At 34.1% G+C, this 26,954-nt stretch overlaps 1 protein-coding gene across 7 annotated transcripts in view; it reads left to right on the forward strand.

Moving 5' to 3' along the window:
* CCSER1 (coiled-coil serine rich protein 1) overlaps positions 1–26,954 on the forward strand; it is a 1,274,678-nt gene that overhangs the window by 681,284 nt on the left and 566,440 nt on the right. For 5 of the 7 annotated variants that reach the window (XM_049709018.1, XM_049709020.1, XM_049709022.1 and 2 more), the window contains one exon: positions 14,236–14,313. The exons of the other annotated variants lie outside the window; for them this stretch is intronic. In XM_049709018.1, the coding sequence (XP_049564975.1) occupies positions 14,236–14,313 (78 nt within the window). The remainder of the gene's footprint in view (positions 1–14,235; positions 14,314–26,954) is intronic. 7 annotated transcript variants of the gene reach the window in all.

Here is a 26,954-nt window from a genome sequence, read left to right on the forward strand (position 1 = left end):
ATGTGGTTTGATTGTGGCATTTCCCTTATCCCTAGAGAATCCTCTCCCCATGGTCAGAGACATGGTGAATGGATGGCCAGAATGGGTCCTGTAATACAAATGTCTCTTACGTAAGTTGAAGCACAATAGTGGCCAGTGCAGCTGTTAAGTATACAGCTAATGCTATAACACTTTTAATTTAAATTCTAGTGTTTGTAGTTGAAACTGGGTAATGAGTGCATAGGGATTCTTTGTGTTACTGTCCATATGGTTTGTTATATGTTAGCAATTTTCCATAACAAAAAAGTAAGAAAATATTAATACATTTTAATATCTTCTTGACAGTTCCAAGAAATTTTATGTTCTATGTGAGGAGGTTTGATTTGCTTGGTCACTGTTGTACTTGTTTATAATTCTACTGATGTCTTTAGTGATGTGCCCTCATTAATGGTGGGTGAAAATAATCAATATGCTCTGTAATGTTGCTTTTTCTTTCCTGAGTTCACCCTTGGACTGGCATCATTAAGAACTTCCAATAATTTTCTCTTTGTTTTTATTCTTTATATTTAAATAAGCTTATGTTATTGACACTGAAGTCCTTTATAAGATGATGCTCAAATTCTTTTTCATCCACCCAATATCTAGTTGAAACTTGACTCAGAACACTGAATTTTCTTGCGTTGAATTACACTGCTTTTAAATTTTAAAAGTTAACTTTTCTCCTCTTATAGAGCGTCAATCTTTCAATACTATTTTTCTTTCCATAAACTTAATCTTTAAATCCATGATTTAGAATCTAAATTTAGGATTATACTCTTTTAAGCAATCTTTGTATACTTTTTATATGTTTAAGGTATTCCTTTTCCTAATTCTAATCTACTCTTTGCAAGACTTTCTTTGGCAAACTTCGGATAATAACAGCCTCAGGTATGTGTTCATATAGTGGTGCTGTATTTGAAATCCCACCCCTCAGGTGGGACTTGATTGCAGCCAAAACTCAGAGTGGGACTTGAACCCAAAGTCTGGGTCTTGAACCCACCTGCACCTCAGATTGGGATTTGAACCCGTGATCCCTGCCTTAGGAGGGGACTTGACCCACTGTCTTTTAATTGAAACTTCTCACCTGGTGTCAGGATTTACTGAAGCTCTGGTTCTTTTGTCTCACCCCAGAAAGAATTCAGTGTGAGGCAAAGAGTGAGTTTCTTAGCATAAGATGTTTGTGAGAGATGGAAGTGGGCTGGCAAGGGAGCACAGCAGCCCTGAGAACAAAGGAGGCTACATTTTTACAATCAAACGGAAAAGTAGGTGGGGGAGAAGACTACTTTCTTCCTCATTCTTGGGCAGACATCAAGACTTAAACCCTTAGTTCTCCTTTGGTCTTATATGGTGTAACTGGGACTGTGGTGATGCTATTTAAATCATATGCATATTAGCAAAATGGAGATAACATATACTAAAATATGGTAGTTAATCTCAGGTTTTGGTATAATGTCCCATTTCACCTAGTTTTCTTCTTTCCACTTTCACCTATGTTTATGTCTTGGCTACATGCAGAAATGCTACTCTTCAAGCACTATTAACTCTCTGACTTCATGTTACAAGATTCAGAACCCATATCTATTGTCTTGTGTTAACTATCAGGATTTGTGGTTTGAGTGTGTCTGGTGCTCGAATGCACCTGGTCTTCCTTCAAGGTAGTGTGGATTGTTGCTAGGTTATGGTATTCTTTTCTTGAGTGGCCATTAGCTTACAACAGTTTCCCAAACTCTCTTAAAATTCCCTTTCTGTCCTTAATCCCCTAGTAGGATTTCTAAACTGACTAATTATTCTACTCTATCCCTATCATAATCACTATTACATACATTTCCTATATCAACCTCTGTTAATTTTATTAATAAGAGTACATTTCCTTTTTTCCCTATGTTAATTTATTTTTTTCTTAAATTTAATTTTTATTTTATATTGTATAGTTGATTTACAATGTTGTGTAAGTTTCAGGTGTACAGCAAAGTGATTCAGTTATACACATACATATACCCATTTTATTTCAGATTCTTTTCCCATATAGGTTATTACAGAATATTGAGTAGAGTTCCCTGTGCTGTACAGTAGGTCCTTGTTGATTATCTATTTTATGTATAGTAGTGTATATATGTTAATCCCAACCTCCTAATTTATCCCTCCTCCCTACTTTTCCCCTTTGGTAACCGTAAAGTTTTTATTGAAGTCTGTGAGTCTGTTTCCGTTTTATAAAGAAGTTCATTTGTATCATTTGTTTTAGATTCCACATATAAGTGATATCATATGATATTTGTCTTTCTCTGTCCGACTTACTTCACTTAATATGATAATCTCTAGGTCCACCCATGTTGCTTCATTCTTTTTATGGCTGAGTAATATTACAGTGTGTGTGTGTGTGTGTGTGTGTGTACACCACGTCTTCTTTATCCATTTCTCAGTTGATGAACATTTAGGTTGCTTCCATGTCTTTGCTATTGTAAATAGTGCTGCAGTGAACATCATGGTGCATGGATATTTTCAAATTATGGTTTTCTCTGTATATGTGCCCAGGAGTGAGATTGCTGGATCATATGGTAGTTCTATTTTTAGTTTTTTTAAGGAACCCCTATACCATTCTCCATAGTGGTTGTATCAATTTACATTCCCACCAACAGTGTAGGAGGATTTCCTTTTCTCCACACCCTCTCCAGCATTTACTGCTTATAGACTTTTTGATGGCCAATCTGACCAGTATGAAGTGATTCCTCATTGTAGTTTTAATTTGCATTTCTCTAATAATTCGAGATGATGAGCATCTTTCTATGTGCTTTTAGGCCATCTCTGTGTCTTCTCTGGAGAAATGCCTATTTAGATCTTCCACCCATTTTTTAATTGTATTGTTTGTTTATTTGATATTGAGGTGCATGTACTGTTTGTAAATTTTGGAGATTAATCCTTGTCAGTTGCATCATTCGCAAATATTTTCTCCCATTCTGTGGGTTGGTTTTATGTTTTGCTTATGGTTTCCTTTACTGTGCAAAAGCTTTTCAGTTTAATTAGGTCCCATTTGTTTATTTTTGTTTTTATTTTCATTAGGAGGTGAATCCAAAAAGATATTGCTGCAATTTATGTCAAACCATGTCCTGCCTATGTTTTCCTTTAGAAGTTTTATAGTATCTTGTCTTACATTTAAGTCTTTAATCCATTTTGAGTTTATTTTTCTGTATGGTGTTAGAGAATGCTCTAATTTCATCCTTTTACATGTAGCTGTTCAGTTTTCCCAGCAACATTTATTGAAGAGACTGTCTTTATTGTATATTCTTGCCTCCTTTGTCATAGATTAATTGACCATAGGTGTGTGAATTTATTTATGGGCTTTCTGTCCTGTTCCATTGAATGTATATTTCTGTTTTTGTGCTGGTACCATACTGTTTTGATTACTGTGTCTTGTAGTATAGTCCGAAGTCAGGGAGCCTGATTCCCCCAGCTCTGTTCTTCTTTCTTTCTATTGCTTTAGCTATTCAGGATCTTTTGTGTTTCCATGCAAATTTTAATATTTTTTTGTTCCAGTTATGTGAAAAATGTCATTGGTAATTTGATAGGGATTGCATTGAATCTGTAGATTGCCTTGGGTAGTATAGTCATTTTGACAATATTGATTCTTCCAATCCAAGAACATGCTCTATCTTTCCATCTGTTTGTGTCATCTTCAGTTTCTTTCATCAGTTCCTTATAGTTTTTGGAGTACAGGTTTTTTGCCTCCTTAGGTAGGTTTATTCCTAAGTATTTTATTCTTTTTGATGCGATGGTTAATGGGATTGTTTCCTTAATTTCTATTTCTGATCTTTCATTTTTAGTGTATAGAAATAAAACAGATTTCTGTGTATTAATTGTGTATCCTGCAACTTTACCAAATTCATTGACGAGCTCTAATAGTTTTCTGGTGGCATATTTGGGATTTTCTATGTATAGTATCATGTCATCTGCAAACAATGACAGCTTTACTTCTTCTTTTCCAGTTTGGATTCCTTTCATTTCTTTTTCTTCTCTGATTGCTGTGGCTAGGACTTCCAGAATTATGTTGAATAAAAGTGGTGAGAGTGGACATCCTTCTCTTTTTCCTGATCTCAGAGGGAATGCTTTCAGCTTTTCACCAATGAGTATGATGTTAGCTGTGGGTTTGTCATATATTGCTTTTATTATGCTGAGCTATATCCCCCCATGCGCACTTTCTGGAGAGCTTTTTTTTTTTTAATCATAAATGGGTGTTGAATTTTATCAAAAGCTTTTTCTGGATCTATTGAGATGATCATATGTTTTGTCTTCAGTTTGTTAATCTGATGTTTCACATTGATTGGTTTGCAGATATTGAAAAATCCTTGCATCCCTGGGATAAATCCCACTTGATCATGGTGTATGATCCTTCTAAAGTATTGTTGGATTTGGTTTGCTAGTATTTTTGTTGATGATGTTTGCATCTGTGTTTATCAGTGATATTGGCGTGTAAAATTGTGTGTGTGCGCGTGTGTGGTATCTTTATCTGGTTTTGGTATCAGAGTGATGGTGGCCTCATAGAATGAGTTTGGGACTGTTCCTTCCTTTGCAATTTTTGGAATAATTTGAGAAGGATAGGTGTTAGCTCTTCTCTAAATGTTTGATAGAATTTGCCTGTGAAGCCATTTGGTCCTGGACTTTTGTTTGTTGGGAGTTTTTAAATCACTGATTCAATTTCAGTACTGGCAACTGGTCTGTTCATATTTTCTTTTTCTTCCTGGTTCAATCTTGGAAAGTTGTACCTTTCTAAGAATTTGTCCATTTTCTAGGTTGTGTATTTTATTGGCATAGAATTGCTTGTAGTAATCTCTTATGATCCTTTGTATTTCTGTGGTGTCTGTTTTAACTTCTCCTTTTTTCATTTCTAATTTTATGGATTTGAGCCCTCAACCTTTTTTTCTTGATGAGACTGGCTAAAGGTTTATCAATTTTATTTATCTTTTCAAAGAACAATCTTTTAGTTACAATAATTTTTGTCTATTATTTTCCTCATCTCTATTTCATTTATTTCTGCTCTGGTCTTTATAATTTCTTTCCTTCTACTAACTTTGGATTTTGTTTGTTCTTCATTCTCTAGTTGGTTTAGGTATAAGTTTAGGTTGTTTATTTGAGATTTTTCTTGTTTCCTGAGGTAAGAGTCTATTCATATAAACTTCCCTCTTAGAACTGCTTTTGCTTCATCCTATAGGTTTTGGATCTTCATGCTTTCTTTTTCATTTGTCTCTAGGTATTTTTTGATTACCTCCTGGATTTCTTCAGTGATCCATTGGTTGTTTACTAACATACTATTTAACCTCCACATGTTTTTGTTTTTTACAGTTTTTTTTCTGTAATTTCTAATTTCATAGCACTGTGGTCAGAAAAGATGCTTGATATGATTTCAATTTTCTTAAATTTACCAAGTATTCTGCTGCTTTTGGATGGAAAATTCTATAAATATCAGTTAAGTCCATCTGGTCTAATCTGTCCTTTAAGTCCTGTGTTTTTTATTCATTGGCTATCGGATAATCTGTCCATTGATGTAAGTAGGGTGTTAAAATCCCCACTATTATTGTGTTACTGTCAGTTTCTCCTTTTATCGCTATTAGCATTGCCTTATATATTGAGGTGCTCCTATGTTGGGTGCATACATATTTACAATTGTTATATCTTCTTCTTGGGTTGATCCTTCATCATTATGTAGTGCCCTTCCTTGTCTCTTTTTACTGTCTTTAAAGGTTTTTTTGTCGTATATGAGTAATCTACTCCAGCTTTCTCTTGATTTCCATTTGCATGGAATACCCTTTTCCATCCCCTCACTTTCAGTCTGTATGTGTCTGTAGGTCTGAAGTGAGTCTCTTGTAGACAGCATATATACGGGTCTTTTGTATCCATTCAGCTAGTCTCTGTCTTTTGGTTGGAGCATTTAATTCATTTACATTTAAGGTAATTATTGATATGTATGTTTTTATTACCATTTTATTAATTGTTTTGGCTTTGTTTTTGTAGGTCTTTTTTCTTCCCTTCCTCTTTGTCCTCTTGTGATTTGAAGACTATCTTTAGTGTTGTGTTCAGATTGCTTTTTCTTTTTTGTGTGTTTATCTATTGTAGATTGTTGATTTGTGGTTCCCATGAGGTTTTGATATAGCAGTCTGTATATATACACAAGATTGTTTTAAGTTTCTGGTCTCGTAATTTCAAATGCATTTTCAGTATCCTGTATTTTTACTCTCCTCACAGTTGCTGGTTTTGATATCATATTTCTTTGTGGATGATCTCCTACCTTTGTTGTATGTTTGCCTTTACTGGTGAGCTTTCCTATTGTAATTTTCTTGTTTCTAGTTGTGGCCTTTTTTTTTCCATCTAGAGAATTTCCTTTAGTGATTGTTGTAAAGCTGGTTTGGTGGTGCTGATTCTCTTAGCTTTGGCTTGTCTGTAAAGTGTTTTGATTTCTCTGTCAAATCTGAACTAGAGCCTTGCTGGGTAGAGTATTCTTGGTTGTAGATTATTCCTTTCATCCCTTTAAATATATTGTACCACTCCCTTCTGGCCTGCAAAGTTTCTGCTGAAAAATCAGCTGATAACCTTATGGGGATTCCCTTGTATGCTATTTTTTGCTTTTCTCTTGTTGCTTTTAATATTTTATCCTTGTGTTTAATTTTTTTTAGTTTGATTAATATGTGTCTCAGCATGTTCCTCCTTGGGTTCATCCTGTATGGGACTCTCTGAGCTTCTTAGGCCTGATTGTATGTTTCCTTTTCCATATAGGGAAGTTTTTTCCTATTAATCTCTTCAAATATTTTCTCAGCTCCTTTCTCTCTTCCCCTTTAGGACCCTTATAATGTGAATGTTGGTGAGTTTAATATTGTCCCAGAGGTCTCATAGACTGCCCTCATTTCTTTTCATTCTTTTTTCTTTATTCTGTTCTGCAGAATAAAGCAGTGATTTCCATCAGTCTGTCTTCCAGCTCACTTATTTGTTCTTCTGCCTCATTTCTACTATTGATTCCTTTTACTGTGTTCTTCATTTCAGTTGTTGTATGGTTCATCTCTGTTTGTTCTTTAAATCTTCTAGCTCTTTGTTAAACATTTCATGTATCTTCTTGGACTGTGCCTCCAGTCTTTATCAGAAATCTTGTATTATCTTTACTATCATTACTCTGAATTCTTTTTCAGGAAATTGCCTATCTCTACTTTACTTCATTGTTCTTGTGAGATTTTATCTTTTTCCTTCATCTGGAACGTATTTTTCTGCCATCTCGTTTTGTCAGACTTCCTCTGTTTGTGGCCTCCATTCCTCAGGCTGTAGGATTGTAGCTCCTCTCACTTCTGTTGTCTGCCCCCTGGTTGGTGAGGTTGGTCCAGGGGCTTGTGCAGGTTTCCTGGTGGGAGGAACTGTTGCCTGCCCAGTGGTGAGTGGAGCTGGATCTTATCCCTCTGGTGGGTACAGCTATGTCAAGGGGTATGTTTGAGGCAGCTGTGGGATCAGGACAAATTTAGGCAGCCTGTCTGCTGATGGGTGGAGCTGTGTTCCCACCCTGTTGGTTGTTTGGCCTCAGGCATACCAGCACTGGAGCCTGCAGACTGTTGGGTGAGGCCAGGTCTCAGTTGCCAAAATGGTGACCTCCAGGAGAGTTCATGCCAATGAATATTCACTGGGGCCTCTGCCACCAGTGTCCTTGCCCTCATGGTGAGTGGCAGTCGACCTTCACCTCCTCAGGAGACCCTTCAAGCCCTGCATGTAGGTCTGGCCCAGGCTCCTATGGAGTCACTGCTTTGCCCTGGGTCCCAGTGCACGTGAAACCTTGTGTGCACCCTCCAAGAGTGGATTTTCTGTTTCCCCCAGCCCTCTGGAGCTCCTGCTCTCAAGCCCCACTGGCCCTCAAAGCCAAATGCTCTGGGGGCTCCTCCTCCCAATGCCAGACCCCCAGGCTGGAGAGCCTGATGTGGGGCTTAGAATTCTCACTCCTGTGGGAGAACCTCTGCAATATAATTATTTGCCAGTTTGTGGGTTGCCCACCCAGGGGGTATAGGATTTGATTATATCACGAAAGCACCTCTGCCACTGTTAGATCATGGCTTCTTCTTTGTCTTTGGATGTAGACTATCTATTTTGGTAGATTCATGTCTTTTTTGTTGATGGTTGTTCAGTAGTTAGTTGTGATTTTGGTGTTTGGGTGAGAGGAAGTGAACTCAAGTCCCTCTACTCTACCATCTTGTCTGTACCCTCAAGGGTATGTTTCCTCTTGTCATAGATTATAAATCTAACTACTGCAAGTAGGCCTGTTCTGTTTATTAAAAAATTATCTGCTTTTCGTCTTGAATCTCACAAACTTCTTTATAGGTAATTAAAATAATTTAAAATAAACAAGTTATTTCTTAGGATTATTTAATATTTTCTTTTCAGCTTGTTTACTGCACTTCATTTGACATTCGTAGTTTTTTAAAAGCTCTAGGAAATGATAGATGTTCATATCTAAGGTAAATGACATAGATTAATAAAATGGTAGAGTTTAAAATATTTTTTGTTAATCAATATGGTATCTAATAATGCAAATAAATACAAATAAATTCTAAAATAAAAGTAAATAACTTCCAGTTCCCTTAAGCTCCTTAGTCACTTGAGGCTTTATTTTAAAAGCCAGTTTTACTGGCTTTGTGATTATTTTGTCTTTTTTTAAAAACCACATTTCCTCCTCCTCAGTCCTTCCTCAATGACATGTGCTTGCATGTGCACACATGAAAGTACAAAAATGTACATATATCAGTGAAATACACAGAAATGTACATATATCAGTGAAATACACATGATTGCCAGCTTTAGATGGTTTTATAGACATGTACACTTAAATGATTAAATGATTACAACAGCATGAACTTTAATTACTTGGAAATACATTTCCACAGTTTATCAGACTCAAGAATGTAAAAGAGACTAGCTTTAGTTCTCTCAATCCCTTTTCTGCTCAGAAAATTTGACAATTTAAAATATACTTAACCTTTTAAGTCTTAATTCTTATCAAGTGATACTTTGATGTGATATGACATTGTTATTATATTATTTCTTTGATCAGGCATTTAATAGATATGTATGTATGATTAATGAAATTTAAATTTAAGAAATTAGGAACTAGCCTTTTTATATTGACAACATACATTGTAGAGGCAGTTTCTGTGACTGAACAGCACATAAAACACACACACACACGCACCAGAAATGATTCCAACAGCTTAAGCAGAAGGTACTTTTAGATTACTCTGCTTGAACTGATCCTATTGTTAAAGGATTTCATGCCTTTCAACATTTAGTTTTTATTTCAGTTTGCTTTTTTACATCTTTCAATTTTATGTTATAACTCTATATTAACTTTATCATTTTATTCCTGACTCATGCTCCAAAATGCTTTGCTGGTTATAGTAATGGATATTTTATTGGGTTGTAGTTCTTACAGGAAATAAACTGATAAATCTTAAGTGTACTTAAATTGTTTTCACAGTAAAGCAGAATTACTTAGTAGAATTCATAAGAGAATATAGGCAGGATGAACACCAAGAGCAGTTTTATTATCATACTAGCTGTATAGTAACTATGCATTTCGTATGTGTCCTTGCGTATATGAAATGGGAGCAGCAGTACCACTTGTAAGCTTTTCCAGAGTCAGAATATCTTTATAGAAAGTACACCTGGGTTTGGAGACAGATAGTTTTCCAACTTGCCTGTTTCACTTAATAGCCTGTGTGACCTTTAGCAACTGATTTCAACTTCCTAAGTGCCAGTTTCCTGTGCTTTTGAAAAGGGAGAAAAACATAGTGCATTCTTGAGAGGATTCATATAAATTACTTGGTACAGTGCCTGCCATATAACTATATTCTGCTAATGGCATCTATTATTGTTAGTAATAGTTGTAGTGGTAAAGATTACAGAGGTAGAGGGAAATGTGAATATAAGTAACTACTCTTAGTAAGTTTGTAAACTATGCATGTTTTCTTTGGTTTATATGCACTCATTTATGGTAGCAGGCTTTTATTATACAGATGTTATATTACTCTTAATGTCAGATGAAATTATTTGGAAATTTAGAGAGAAAATCATTATATATTTTTTAATTCATATAGCAGTATTATGTAAAATTCACATCTTCCACATATTCAAAAGTCAGATTGGTCAGCAGTGTAAAAACAGCAAATATAAATAATGAAATTCCTCTTTTTCATCCCATTTGGTTCCATTTTTCCACAGAATATGCTAGTTATTTTTCTTTTAGTTAATTCTAAGCACACATGTTTTATGAATCTGAATTAAGAAAAAAGGGTGTGTTTTGTTAAGAATTATTGATATTGTCATTGCTTGGAAAGGAAAATTTAAGCATTTAGATATTTTGTTTGGGGTATAGAATTATTTATAAAGTGTATCTACCAAAAGTTGAGTTGTTTTAATACTCCTCTATCCGTCTGAGAGGGGTTAGAAGAAGGAATTGCAATGTTTGCTTACATAGGAAAATACTGAAAGAAAGCCACTTAAATCACATGTATGTGTAAATTTATTGATGGTCCAGAAAAATAAAGCTTCATGTACTTCAATTGTTCCTCTTTTCCAGGTTGCTTCCTTCTAATTTTGTCTTTTATACAAGGTGAAAAGAAGTATTTAAATAAGTTCTGTTGTAATTTAGTTAAAATACTCTTATGGCCTTTCACTGTAAAATAATACTTCAAAAATTAAGGTAACTCTAAAATCCTTTGATGTAGAATTCTATCCTTTGTGGCATGGACTTGATTTACCACTCTAGTCTCATTTCGCACTATTGTCCCTTTCATTGTCTTTCCTTAGGCAAGTTTGAACTAGTAGCTGTTTATTTATTTTTTTTAAACATCTTTATTGGGGTATAATTGCTTTACAATGGTATGCTAGTTTCAGCTTCACAACAAAATGAATCAGCTATATATATACATATGTTCCCATATCTCTTCCCGCTTGCGTCTCCCTCCCTCCCACCCTCCCTATCCCACCCCTCCAGGCGGTCACAAAGCACCGAGCTGATCTCCCTGTGCTATGCGGCTGCTTCCCACTAGCTATCTACCTTACGTTTGGTAGTGTATATATGTCCATGCCTCTTTATCGCTTTGTCACCGTTTACCCTTCCCCCTCCCCATAGCCTCAAGTCCATTCTCTAGTAAGTCTGTGTCTTTATTCCTGTTTCACCCCTAGGTTTTTCATGACATTTTATTTTTTTCTTAAATTCCATATATATGTTAGCATACGGTATTTGTCTCTCTCTTTCTGACTTACTTCACTCTGTATGACAGACTCTAGGTCTATCCACCTCATTACAAATAGCTCAATTTCGTCTCTTTTACATATCTTTGTCAGGGTCTCTCTGACTTTGAAATATTTCCAAATGTCATTGCCTGAGAAAGACCCCTATCCCTTCCACTCCAAGTGGCTAATAATAATTCATGTTTCTCATCTTAGTTGGGACGTCAGTAGCTTCTGCATTCTAGTTATTTAACTCTCCTATGTTTCCTCTCCAACACATACACATATCTCCAGCTTCTCTATAGTACCTTTACCTTATATAATGAGTACTAATTGTTTTTGATTTCTCTATCTTTCCACACTGGAAGTTTTGTTGTTTTCTTTTTATAAAAGAAGCTATTTTTTTCCCCCTTCATGTCCCCTGTACCTTGAACAACACCCATAATGTGTATTTAATAAAAATTATAGATGAATTAAGGTGTGCAAATACATTTGCATCAGAAAGGTGAAATGTCTATTTCTCTATACTGAAATAAATCAATTTTAATCAAAATGTTTATTGTGTCAAATCAGTGTGGAAATGAAAATATGATGCTTTGTTTCTATTCCTCTATTATATATATAAATATACATATATAGGCAATTAGTATATATTCATTTCTTACCTAAGAAATAAAAATTATCTGCAGTTCCATCATCTAGTAATAGTTATTTTTGTTGTATATTTTCTATTTTGTTATCTATAATACTCTTGTTATTATATAGTAAATTTGTCGATCCATATATTTCCATCTGTCTTTCAGAAATTCAAAAGACTCATTAAGACTTATCTCCCAACAACTATATAGTCTTTATTTAACTCTGTTATAGAAATTATCATAAAGTTCCATAAATGTTCTTCCTACTAAATAAAATAAACTTACACTGAATTATTTAATTCTTAATTTTGTGTACCTAAGTCAATTGGAAACATTTAATTTACTCTCCACATTTGAGTATGGCATACAAGTGTATACATAATAAATAATTCAAATACGGTATATTTGTTGTGGAAATGCCTGCAAAAGGGAGTAGCAGTGAATTTTTCATTAGAAATGTCTGTGCTTTTTTCTTTTAAAACCTCTGAAGATAGCTATTCTTTATTTAGGGTTTATTTGTTTTGCTTTTATTAGGCTTTTGGTTAATGAAGCTTTTCGAGTTTTTCATTTATCTTGATTTAAATTTCCTTAGTCTTAAAACTCAGGCCAATGGACCAGAGTTTACCAGTCCTTTTCAACTCCTATCTTCAGAGTGGAAGCCCTTGAAAATAAAAAAATGTGGGGAAAGCATAATGGGAGTATTTGCTATCTATTCTTCCTCACTGTATGCATTAGAGTGTAGTTTCTGATTCATATACAAACATTTATATACCTACAGATTTATAACTTATTTTTCTAATAGTTAGGGCTCCAACCCATTTCAAAAATTTTTCTAAACAACCATTCACTGAGAGCAAATGTTATTTGTTCCTTTACCTGCTACTACCTTTTTGCTCTCTTCCCAGTTCCAAAAGAAGTCTAAATAAACACAACTTGTTATGTCTTGTTTTAAATTTATTTTGGAAAATCTGGCCACATTTTCACTTATCCTTTTCAAACAATTAAAACCTTCCCTTTTTACATTATATCTTCTTGAGTTATCTAATCTCCATTTTCATTTTTGTCTGAATAGCAGCACTAGAAGTTTTGTAATAGGGAAGTTAGAAGGTTGGGACATTAATAGTCCATAAAATATTTATTTTATATATTTCAGTGTCAAATTATGTTTACCTAAATTATGTATGTACTTTGATAAACAGCTTGGATAACTTGCATATCTCAGGAAGAATTTAAAGCAAAGAGAGGGTGAACGGAGAGGGGAAGGGGGAGGGGTGGCAGAGGGGAGGAGAGGAAGAGAGGAAACAAGTTTTGGTAGTGAAGTTTGTGATGACCACTGTCTCTCCCTGGAAGAAGTTAAATGATGAGTTAAATCAGTTTTTATCATTAAAATATTATACAACTATTTTATTGACCAAGTAAGAGAAACAAATTCTCCTTTAAAGCAACATAAGGCAAAAACAGAATCTAGTGGAATCACGTGAACTTCTTGGGAAACTTAAGTTACTTAAACTTTGTAAACTGTATTGTTCTCCTTCAAAATGGGTGGTAATAGTAGTAAAACTCCCAAGATGAGATGTGATCATGTGAGTACAGCACTCCCAGCTGTGCCAGACACACAATGAACACATTACAATAATTATGCTCACGATCTCATTTTAAGTGATACATTTAGTAATAAGAGGACCCCAGCCAGAGGCCCAGTCACATTAGTTAATCAGAATTAGTACATTTGCATCTGAATTATGAAATCCCAGACATCCTTCATGCATTATGTTCCTTAGTTATAACAGGATTGGAGTCATGTCAGTTCCCTTAAACAACAGACTTCTAAATGTGTAGATTCCAGAAGGAGACAATTAAGCAAAAAAATAAAGATAAAAAAATATAAACATGCTAAATGGAACACACTGGATGGTATTATTTATTGAAAATGTTTTGGATTTTAAATGTAAATGCTCTGAAAAGAGATCCGTAAAATCCTATCAATTTAATTTACCAAACCGAACAAAACACAACAGCTAACAAAAACAGTATAATCATTTGATCTCACGTTTAAGCAAATCATGTCTCTAGCATTCAACCATGATCCTGACTCAGTGGTTCCTATACTAAAAGAAAAGATGCCAAAGATGGAGTCATTATGACCTGAAATTTAAAGCTCTAAATGTTCAAGCTGATAAGTAAAGCACCACCAGAATGAAGTATGCACACAAAGAATCATTAATTGTACAGTAACCAAATTTGAATTAGTGGGGAATATTAGTGTAGAAGCACATGACTCACCAACAATGTGTTTTTGGTTTTGCTTTTTTTTTTTTTTTTTTTTTTGCAGGACAAAGTTCAGCATTTACAGAAGGCTTTTGCTTCAAGAGTAGATAAATCCACACAAACTGAACTTCTAGGCTATGATGTAAGTAGCTATATAAAACCATTTTTATCTTTTTTATTGGTATTCAGACCTCCACAGCTTATTTACTTCTGCTGGTGCTGTGCCCATGCATTGATTTAATAGGATTTAGTGGTTCCCCATTCATCTTTTGCTCTTAAATAATCCCCAAATACCTTCTGGGACTGAAACAGATAATTACAGGCACCGACTAGCGTACCAGTGTCTTATTAATTTCTTTAAACCAACAACTGTAATACAGTCTTTTGAATTAGTGAATTTGCAGACATGTGGAAGAGACATATTAGAATACTAGGACAATTTATTTTGAAGAAAGTACTAACTTATTAACTGTTTGATAAAGTTACTGTGTTTGCAGTCACTAAGGGCCAAGCGTATCATTTTTACATTCTGGCACATAAAAAGAAACACAGCTTTGCAGAGAAATTTACAATACTATTTTAGCTCTTGGGCTTTGGTGCAGGTTGCAGAAAGTAATTTAATTGAAAGTTAGCATTTTGTTCTCAGTGTGAAATACTTGTTGAACTGTCAAAATAGGATTATAAAACATGTTTAATGCAAGATGGCTTCTAGTAACACTAAATGATTTTTGACAACTTTGATTCAAATACCTGTCTTAAATAAAGCAATGAAATTTCCACGTTGCCTAAGTTCATGACTTTAAATTTCCTTTTGATGGAAACATAAGGGAATTATCTTCTGTATCTTGTATCTAACGTTTGTGAGAAATCTCTTCTTTTTAAAAAAATGTATTATTTTTACCACTTTATTGACAAGTATTAGAAGAGAGAGAATTTTAAGTTTGACGAAGGGGTATAATGGTAAAATGTATGTCTATCTGCATGTCCTTGTGTTTATAACATAAATTTGATGTTACCATTGTGTTGCCTTTCAAAGTATATTAACATATTTAACATAAAGCTGTCTCTATGAGGATATAAACCAAAGTTTTCAATTCCAGAAAAAATTGTTTTCAGATATTTATGTACATTATTTTTTAATTTAAAAAAACATTAAAAGCTATGCTTTTCTTTTGTGTTATTCTCTTACATTCATTTAATGTTTATTCTAGATATCTAAATATTCTAGATAATCAATATTCTGACTATAATACTTCTTGAATACCAGTGCTATATGTTATTTAAATGATATTGTTTAATATTTTTTAAAATAAATGGTTTTTATTAAGTTCAAATGGATTTTACCACAATAATTCAATAGGGGAGGTAGCTAAGTTGTAGCTACTAGCAATTTCCTATGCATTTTAATGCATATCTATGACCCATACTTCTCTTGTTTTTACAAAATTTCTTATATCAATGCTATTTAGTTCTCCAGACATGTAAATAAAAAGTTAAAAAGCCATGATCATAGTTAATTCTTCATCATTCATAGCTTCTTTTCATATCTGACAGTGAGAGCTTAATGTATTTTACTGGTTAAAGAGTAATAATTTTTTGGTAGTGAGTCCTTAAAGGATCACCTTGTACAAGTTTCTGATATGATTTGGGTAGTCATTAACATAGAATGATATGTTCTAAAGATTTCATACTTTATACTTCCTGGTGATATATTGTAGGACAGTCATCAGAATCAGCAAATTAATTACCAAAAATATGCATCTAGAACCCTATGCCAGTAACCAGATGTAAGTGTTGTAATAGATTTTAGGGCAATTTGTATTGAAAAAACTGGGGAGGGAAATACTTTAAATAAACAAAATAGAAATAAGTAAAGCATTTTAAATGTGATAAATTGTGTGACTATTTGGAATATTATTCATCAATAGTGTAGCTTTTTTCATGACTGAAATATATTTTCTATACTTCTCAATATCTATAACTCAATTTTTACATTCTTATATTCAATAAGAATCATTATCCTTTGACTTTAACATTTCGCTCACACTTTCTCAGGAAATATAATTTGACATTTTAATTTTTCACAAATATATATATACCAACTGTATGCTATATTTATTTGTAATTTGCTATAGTATTTATCAGAAAAAATGAGAAATCTTGTAGAAATCATGCACATTATGGATGATTTTTTTGTCTCTTATTTTTTTTCTAAAACTCAATATTCGCCACAAATTGTTCTTTACAGATCATTATGAATCATGTTTCAGTGATATGAATGTCAGTATATAAGGGACTACAAGAATCTATTAATATAATTTCCTTGGGAAGACAGCTGTTACTACACATTTTGCTTAAGAAAGGAAATAGAATCCCCAGAAGATACTAATTATAATGAAAACTATTAAAATAAATGTCCAAATATCCACTACAGTGAATAAGTTCAAAGGTTTGTACAATAAACAACTTCTAGCCTGTAACAGATTTATCAGGAGACTTGAAACTAATGTTAGAGTACAGTGTGCTCTGATTTCTAATGCACATGGCAAGAATTATTTAAAAGTAAATTCAGGGCTTCCCTGGTGGCACAGTGGTTGAGAGTCCACCTGCCGATGCAGGGGACACGGGTTCGTGCCCCGGTCCGGGAAGATCCCACATGCCGCGGAGCGGCTGGGCCCGTGAGCCATGGCCGCTGAGCCTGCGCGTCTGGAGCCTGTGCTCCTCAATGGGAGAGGCCACAACAGTGAGAGGCCCGCGTACCGCAAAAAAAAAAAAAAAAAGAAAAAAAAAAAGTAAATTCAGAGTATCTCAGCAAGGGCCTGTAAACACAATAGTTCTTGTGATGAGGGAGATTGTTAAATAAATGATGAATGTGTCTTAAATAATCAATGCCAGTTTAACCTCTTTCCTCTGTCTTCACAGGCTTAGTTTATTGAAAGATCAAAGAATAATTTCTTAGGTGTCACTTGAGTTATTAAAACTGGAGAGAATATGAATAGATTTTGTCAGGTAGCAATGTTGCCAATTACAAGATTACATTAAGAGGTAGGCAAGATTCTTCTGATTACACCAGTTGTATAAGTAGACGCTTCAACAAAGCACATATGCTGTCTATAAACACTTTATAGTTTGAACTACTGCAAATAACATTTTGGTTAAAGTAATTGAGCATGAACAACCAAAATGCTATATTCTGGCAGTGAGAAAATTCAGATCGTTTTACTAATTTGACACGTTTATGGACAGTTTTTTAACTTCCTTTGATGGTCTACAGAAGATTGTCATTTTAAATGTGGCTGATTGACTTTGGGTGTAAATTTTCCTTTCAATTAGTGCCTGAACTTGACTCAGAACTGTCACAGGATCTCTAGATTACTCTTAGAGGCAGAAGCACTAAAGTTTTAAGAAGATCTTCCTTTCATTATTATATGTTTTACACTTATATTTGAAAAGAAGTGTTTAGTTGACCTAGGAATGCTTCGTTCATATTTTCTTTAAGAGTTTTAAAGTTACCAGGTATTTCATCAAATACTAGTAATCACTGTTAGTCTAAATATCATTAATGGTTTTCATTTGACTATTTAAAATCAACCGAATTGTGACATCACACATTTTGTCTGTCATGTATGAGTGAAGTATAAATCAGTTTAGAAATGTATGCTCACAGCACTGTGTATTCTCCACATATTTTAACGCATTTTCCAAATGGTGGGATTTACTTTGTAAATGCAGTTTTCTACTTAAGTAGTTGCATTATGAATACACACTTTGAAAAACTCAAAACAATCACCTATGTATTCTCAATTTATGCTATTTTTCTTAGATTTAATTTTGGATCCCTCCCGGCACAGTTAGTAGTGTGCCAGGGAGTTCTAACAGATATGAAATAGTTCATCATGTAAGGAATAAAAGTAATTAGTTTTTACTGTAATTGTTTTATTAGCTATTAGAGCAGGAGAATATTTTATGTTATGCTAACACATTATGTCAGCTTATGGGTTAAGCCCAATGCTAAGAATTGAATAACTATCAGTTAGGCTCCCTCATCCAGCTGCTAATAAACTGTAGTTTCTTAAACCTATTTTGGATCCATTCGTTGCTATCATCTTTCTTAAATTCAGTGCTTATCCTGATCAAATATCAGTGTGCCCCAGTGTTTAGTAGATGAGTACCTTTCCCTAATATGCTTCATTCTTTAATATTTACTTATCTCAGGTATCTCTGTTAATTTTTACAAGTTAAAAAACTCAGATTTCAAAACTGAATGATATATTCTAGATTTTCTTTTGAAGTACAATTTTTCATATTACATTAAGGGTAACTTTCATATAGGAACATTGATGAAAAACACTGGAAACATCGACTGCCACAGGTGCTTGTTAATATTTAATGGAGGAATCAGCTTATCTTTTGGTGAAATTCTAAGGGCATCACTTTTGAAGATTCATACATGCATCGTTCAACAAATATTACTAAGTGCTTACTGGAAGCCAGGCCTTGTTCTAGGTACTTGAGATACATCCTTTAACCAAACAACAAATAATCCCGCAGGGAGCTTGCACTTTATTATACTTAAAGTAAAAAATATAATAAATAAGTAAAGTGTATGGTATGTTAGAAGCTACTAATGCAATGTAAAAGAGAAAAATAACACAGGGAAAAGATAATTGTGAATGTAGGGATGTGGTCAGGGCTATGATCCAAAAATTTTAAGTAGAGTGACCTGGGCAGGTCTGAGGATGAGGTGCGAGATGTGAGACTTGAAGGAGGTGAGGTGAAAAATCACCTTTAGCCAGAAATCCTTTTGTGATGTGCTCCTTGCAACTCCTCAAAGACCCTCAGTCAGAACAAATTGCTGTTATCTTGGCTGCAGGCCTAGAATAAGAATAGTTTGCTTCATTTAGAGGCCCTGCAATATGAAAAAACAAAAAATGCATTCTGGACAATTAAACCCTAGAATCAGACCCAGTGCATCAAGAGACTCACATTAGGGGAGCCCAGACCACCTGAGGGAACAGCCTGCTCAGCCTCTTTTGATTATATTCACTTAGGGGCACTGAGAAGAAAACTGTCGAATCGACTATACTATGTAAATTACATTTGCTTTTCTTCTTTCTTTTTTTGCATGCATTCTCTCCAGCCTCTTCTCTGTGTACCACTCTTCTTCCAGCCCAGGCAGAGCTGAATCTATAAACTTTAAATGTATAGTTACACTTCAATGTATATCGGCACATCCCATTTATTAGAGGTGTGCTACTAACAGTGAACAAATAAAGAAAGCACTCAGTAATTACTTGGTGAAAATTAAATGAATAGATTAAGACTCTAATGATAATTTTTTTAATGATAATTTTATAATCATAAAATCAATAACAAATCAGTATGCATTGTTTTACTTTATTCACAAAAATCATACAGAAGTACATATTGCTATCCTACATTTTTATTCTATATTTCTTTGTTATATCTAACAAATATTTTGCAGTGACTACTTTGTGCCTTTTAGAAGACGTATTAAATGCAAGTCAGCATAGACAACCAGTGATTTTAAAACATGGGTGACAACGTGCAGTTGTCCTTAACAGTATTGCATTGAATGGTTCCTTTTAAAATTCTGAATCTTTATGTAGGAGCTAGATCATTCCTGGAATGTCTCCAGGTCTTTAATTCATTTCTGGCTACATAGAATTGGTGTTAGTGAACTGATAATTCTTTCCTTAAGTGAATTTGTGGTTGAAATTCTCATGGGGAAAATAGCAAGGCTTAGTGTTAACTATGAAAATTCTCATAATTGTAAAAATATTCATTAAAACAAAGCAAAAGAGCACACCCATAAATATTTTATATAGCTTAAATTATGTAGGGGAGGAAAAATAACTTTCCCTCTAACCTTCTTGGCTGAGGTCTGCCCGCCACGGTAATAGAGACAGAATAACTGTAGAAAACAAACAGAAGTTTAGTAGCGTGTATACTTCCTGTATAAGTGGGACATACCCAGGAAAAGAGTAATTCCCTGATATGGCCCAGACCACCATCTTAAATACCACCTCCAGCTGAAGGCAAAGAAAATGGGGGTAGGGAGAGCAGTAATGGGAGGTTACCAGGAAAAACACAGTAAACAAGGGTATGGTTGTTGTGCAGATTTAAGTTGGTGCCCTCTTCATTGATAGAATTTTCTAGAGATTGGGTCATTCTCTTCCTGGTACCGAGAGAGAGACGCCCTTACAATCGGAGGTTTGTCTTAAAATATGTGAATTCTTCTTACAAAGGGTAACTTCTCAATTTTTTAGAGCTTCTCCTGCTGTTTCTTAAAAATAACCAGCTCAAGATAATCATTTGCCAAAGAGGCATGTTTTGTGCTAGTATATTTTGCTCCCTTTCATCTACTAATAGTGATGATCGTATTTGCTTAAAATTATGTTGACTCTGTGATAGCATTGATAGGAGAGAAGAAAAGTAGATATTTGTTGAAAAGAAAATTTCTCCCAACTCACTTCTACTTCCATCTCATAGATTGCCATTTCTATAGGGAATCTAACTTCAGAATTTCAAATATTTGCTTTAGAAAATTTTAGAAGTTATTTTAGTATTTTCCAGTGTGCTAAGTGGCGTTGCATAATAGGGGGTCCCTTCTGAAGGAAGAAAACACAATGTATACGCTAAGGGCATCTCTCAATATCTGTTTATGATGTACTATGCAGTTGTAGCTAATCATAATTTGTATTAATTTAAGCTCTAAGACTTTCTTCAAGTACTTGTTCAATGTAAATCTTTGGAGATTTATATTATTCCTAGGGAAAGCAATGGTTTCCTTTAATGTGGTCTACAATCAGGAAAATCTGTAAAAGGAAATTTATTCTTTAAATATATATATACACATGTATCTTTGCAATACAAAATATTTATGTAGATAAATATATATATATACACCAAAACACATTGTCTCTCAATACACACAGAGAAACACCTGCATGATATAGGTATAAAAAATAATCTACTTTTATTTACTTATTATAGAAGGTAGGATTTGATGCAAATTTTTTTAAACTTTTGTATGTATATACTAAGAATTAACAAATTATACACTAATATGTTTTAAATGGCTATTTGAATTTTAATATGATTAAACTGGATTCATACAAATGTTGGCTGAGTATATTTGTGATCCAATTATATTATACTTTGTATAAATTAATATTTAAATGTTTTTAAAGGTAATAGTCACAGTGACTCCCTAAAAACAGTACTTTTTCAATATGCAGAAATCATAAAACCATATATTCTAAATTGAAATGATAATGATGACAATTTTTTGCCTTAACATAACGATGTGACAGTACTTTATTTTTTTCATTATACCAACTGATGGCTTTTCTATTTTGTCATGGTTGAGGCTTTGTTTAATCAGGCTATCAGATTTAATTAATTAAATTACTTCATTTTTTCCCCCTTCAGTTTTCTTATGATATCTGCTGTTCTCTGACAGTCTCCTACTTGTAACTTGATTTCAGCAGCACAAAATAGGATAATATCTGTCAAGATCATTAGCACTCATAATGGTCTTTCTCTATCAAGAAGTTTCTCAACTACTTAACTCATACTTTGGAACTTGAGAATACTTGTATAGAGGAAGAAAAATTATTTTCCCTCTACCCTTCTAGGTTCTTGCCTGAGACACCCTTATAATACAGAGTAACAAGACAAAAAAACATGTTTAGTAACATGTGTACATATGGTATAGATGGGAGATACACAGGAAAACTAGGTTAATGCCCGAAATGTCCCAAGCTACCTTCTTAAATACTATCTCCAGCTAAAGACAAAAGAAAGATGTTGGGCAGCAGGGAGGCAAATTATAGAGGTTATCAGAAAAAGTAGAATAAACCAGGGTATGGTTGTTTGGCATATTTAAGTTGGTGCCTTTTCCATTTATAAAAGTTTGTAGAGATTTAATCATCCTCTCTTCTGCGTATAGAGAGGGAGATACCCTTAAAAGTAGAGATTTCCCTTATAAATGTTAATGTCTCTTACAAAAGGATAACTTTTATTTAGTTTTCAGAGCTTCTCCTGTCTGCAATTACTTAGAAATAATCAGCTTAAGATGATCCTTATGCCAAAGAGACGTATTTTAGGGTGTCAAATTCTGCTCCCCTTAAGTCCTGCCTTTAAAACTTCCCCAAGAAGTCCCACAGTTCAGGAGCTGAGTTGATAAGTTGATCCATTATTTCACTGAACCAGTGTCTTAGTCCTGAGAATAGGTCAATCTAGTTAAACTGTTGTGTCTCATTTCAGAAGTGGTCTTGCAAACGGGCTTCCAAGGTTAGGTCTATACTGTGCTTGCAATCAGGTACTTAGTAAGAGGCATTTCTGTAGAGAAAGAAAGATAAAGATTAATGATGAGAACAAACTATAACTCAGTATCTGAATCCAGGCACAAGATTTCTATATGTCAGGCTCAAAGCATCTTTTTCAGTTTAATTGTCTCTGATATTATCAGGTGTTTAGGTAAACTTGGAGTGTCCCACGTATCAACAGACATGGAAGATTGTCTATACATGAGCTGTTGTGGTGATTTCTCTGAAGTTTATATCAAGTTGTTCACATTCAGTTTGCAGAACTTTAGGAAAGGGCTTTTCTTTTCACCCATTCCAAGTTAGAAGGGTGGGAGAAAATTGGAAGTGAGTTTGAAGAGTTGTAGCAAGATATTTGAGGAAACTGAAAGTTTCCATTCCAGTTTGCAGGTAAAAAAATAATAATAATAATAAAAAAATAATTAATAGGACTAGAATCTAATATCCACAAAGTTATGCTACTAAAACATGTCCCTCTATAATCACTCTCATTTTTACCAAAGACAATCACAATAAGACTAAAACGTTTGCAAAATAGGTCTAGTCTCATTAAACTTGGCCTGATGATTTACGTAAGTGCAGCAAGAATAGTGATTGTACAGGTTCTTTTTAAATCTGCTTTGCTAGAACTTCCATAAAGAATCACAGATTGAACCTTTAAAAGCCTCAAGGCTAGGAAGCCAAGCCAAAATGTTGCCATCAGACTTTGCCTGCAAAACCTATATATATGTATATCTCTTCTCAAGGTATAAAAATATCTCGAGGTTCCTGTACCTGCCAGAAAGTTGAACTTCCTTATTCACCTGGGAAGGTTGCTGGGAACCCTGTAAGCAAGGTACCAGGCTATTTTTCTAAGGGACATTATTGGCTTCCTAAAATCAAACTTAGTTTCTTAAAGTGACGTGGTCATCTGATTCTAGGCACATTCTCAAATATGACATTTCAGTCAAAGCCTTGGCAATATAGCCAGTGTTTCCAGTTTTGTCCTGTTATAAGAACAGAGTCTTATTGAATTTATGCAAATAAGTATAAAAATACTTACAGTTTCTGAATTATGGAGGGATCAGCTAGGGAGAAGAAGTAATTGTTTAATCTTTATTCACAAAGTCACACTTTGCCAAAATGCTTTAATTCATTCTTAGGTCAAGAGAAAAGAAAAAGGTTTCCTTAAGTCTAGAAAAACAAAACATTAAAGAACCAGCAATGCTTCAAACAAAAAGTCATAAAGATTATATTCATCCTCATCACTTCATTCATTCCCATGTTATTAAATCTCACTCTTCATTAATGCAGTTCTTGGATTATTTCTGGTAATTCTTACCTAGTTGGGTTTCATGATCTTAAAGTTATCAGGAATTTGTATTCTAGAGTGCTTGTTAGAGTCCTTTTCATGAATTTCCTTGAAGATTAAGCACTTTGGCAAAAGCATGAAAGTGAAATAATAACTGTAAATGACAAATAGTTAAAAATAGCTACTGTTAAAGATCGAATGAGAGTGCATAACAATGCAATTGACAAGGAAATTTGCTTATGTGTCTGACATACATTTTAAGATAATAAATAGAATTATTTTATTACCAGTATAGATCAGATTTCTAGGAATTTCATACCTCATACATTTGCTTAGCCAAAAACACATCTTACTTTCCTTGCAGTTGTTTCCCTTACTGTTTCTACTAGTTTTAATCACATTAATTAGAATTTTTAACCCTTATGAACTTTATAGTGAAAACTAAAAAGTAAGCAATTATAAACTGTATGTTACTACAGTTTTCTTTACATTGGCAAATTAATTATTAATACATTTTATAATTTAGGAAGCATGTGCTCCTTTTAATAGTAAAATCTTTCGACGTGGCACAAGAAATGTTTACTAACAAATCCAAATGTAATTAGTTCCTCTATAATAGGAAGCCAAAAGTAGATAAGCTTATGTTCAATAATTGATGTTTAATATTTCATCTTATTTGGAAATAATCTAGATATTTGATAAATTTCTGTCACTTAACTCAGCAAAATTCTAAGAATTGAAGTTACCAAAAGGATTTGGGAAACTATTTAAATAGATGTACCATAATACATAATTATTGCTGAAACATTCACCTAAAAACTCTTATCCTTTTTAAATCACTTGTTCTCAACAATTATGTTTAAACTACTCATGAAAATTTTGTGAGATATTTGACAAAGTCAGCCATCATCCTGAACTATTTTTCTTGTTTACAAATTTTGTTAACAGAGGTAATATGAACTTTCTTTAACTAGTAAACCGAAGTAGAATGAGAGTTGGATGTCTGCATTATATGAAGACATGTCTATTTTAATTAAACCAACAAACTTCAACTAGCTTTATTTACTGGAGATCACCCAAGATTCTGTGTTTTTTTTTAATTGGATTAGTTTCTGTGTTTCTGAGAGTTTTAGGAATACTTAATTTATAAAGCACTTATTTTAAGTCAATTAAATAGAGCTCTTTTACAGATTAATTTTAGCAATAACATCTGGAGGTAGAAAAATACCACACATCTACAACATACATATATAGACATGTGTAAACATACAGATACAAATATATATCTTAAAGCTTTCATTTTAAAATTTTAGCTATGAGTCAGGTACAATATTAGTACCTGACTAGTTTATAAGAGACTCACTAGTTTATAAGAGAACAGTTGGGTCCAAATTGTGTTTCTGGAAATTTGTCCACTAAGATGGGGAAAGATTCTTTTTTCCTTTTTCCTACTAGTATTTGTGAAAGAAGAGACTTGGAATTTTTCATTTGCCCATTTTCCAAATAACTCCTTTTTTCTCTTTTTGATGAGAAACATCTCCCTAAAGTTTACATTTCAAGGATTGGTTCTTAGGTCCTAGAGAAGAAGGGGTAGAAAATTTTTAAGATGGGGTAGAAAATTTACATTTCAAAAACACAGAAAGTATCCAAATTTCCTCCAAAATTGAGTTTTGGGGTATATTTGCATATTATCGGAGGCCGGGAATAATTACTATTTAAACTTTCCTTATTTTTCTTAGGTGCAGGATAGTACTGTTTCCAATGTCCTGATCTTTTGCAAGCATTTTGAGATGAATAGGGGACCTTTGGTGGCGTGGGTAAAAAGGATAGGTGGACTTTGAATTGTTTCTGGAGCTGCAACTCTGGTTTTGCAAAGATTTGAAAAACAAAGTTGTTTCTAATTCCTCAAAGAATTTGGTTGTAGCCTAAATGATATCAAGGGACTAACCTGCCCATTCAATTACATTATTTTCAATTTGCTTCCTATCAGGTAGAAGATTTCCAACTAAGATGGAAATCAAGATCTCTGTATTCTGCAGCTTTAGGGTTTAATGCAGTATGCCTTTTAAAAATCTATATAAAGCATTCAACAAAGGCTTTACAATGCTCTCCTTTTTTTTTTCCTGAGTGTACAATTCAACCTTAGACCAATTAACCTTAAGGGGGAAAAAGCCTCTTCTATTGTTTCAGTCAGCACCTGAACATCAGCCTCCAGCTGATCCATTTCCTGATCATTTGTAGGAGGGCCTGGGAGAAATTCTGGTCATCTGTTTCTTCTGTGAGGGGGTTTTCCCAAGAGGCCATCTGGTTTATCTGATAAGTACAATACAATCATGGGTGGGAAGAACACCGTTTAGCTACCAATCAGGGTTCCAGTGAATGTGACTGTGGATGTCCACTGATCTTTCTAACTGTCCTCTAAATTTGATAGTATCTTCTGAAAGTTGTGGTTAATGAGGCTTTGTAACTTCATCTTGTCCAAGGGGTCTGTAAGGCAAGCCATTTCAATTCTTAGTGTCCTCTTTTCAATCTGGTCTGTCCATAGTACCAAAAAGACAGTTGTTAGAATGAGAGCTCTCTAAAAATTTTTCAAGTATAGAGGTTTTTCCAACTCAGAGGATTCATCATCTGGCTATTGACAAGTAGGATCTTATATATCTCAATAGCAACTCAAACCAATAAGGCTTTTTATGGCTTAACCATAGATGCAGGAGGCATCCCAAAAGAGTGTACAAAAGCGGCAGCCATCACAAGCTCCTGAAAATCCACTCCCAAAGTTAGCCTAAGAAAGCAAAGACCTTCATTGTCACAAGTGGTAAGAATGGTATAGTGAAAATGGTGTCTCCGGTTTTCCATGAGAACGTGTGATGCATTCAGTTACATACCCGCTAATCTGTGACACCAGGCAGGTGCTACTAGAATGGGACTTTTCCAGCATTAAAGAGACAATGAAATTTGAGATGTCAAAGGCCCCCTATGGACCGGGACCCCTATGACAAACTCCCCTGGCAGCTGGTGGGGACGATGAGAATGCTGCTGTTGGGCTGTCTGCTAGATGCATGCCGACACGTGCATCTTCTGACGGGTGGATCCCAGGGAGAATATTCTCACTGGTTACAAGGCCAAGCTTTTAAGGCACAG

The sequence above is a fragment of the Orcinus orca genome, chromosome 4 (genome assembly GCF_937001465.1).
Source record: "Orcinus orca chromosome 4, mOrcOrc1.1, whole genome shotgun sequence".
Classification (NCBI taxonomy): Eukaryota; Metazoa; Chordata; class Mammalia; order Artiodactyla; family Delphinidae; genus Orcinus; species Orcinus orca.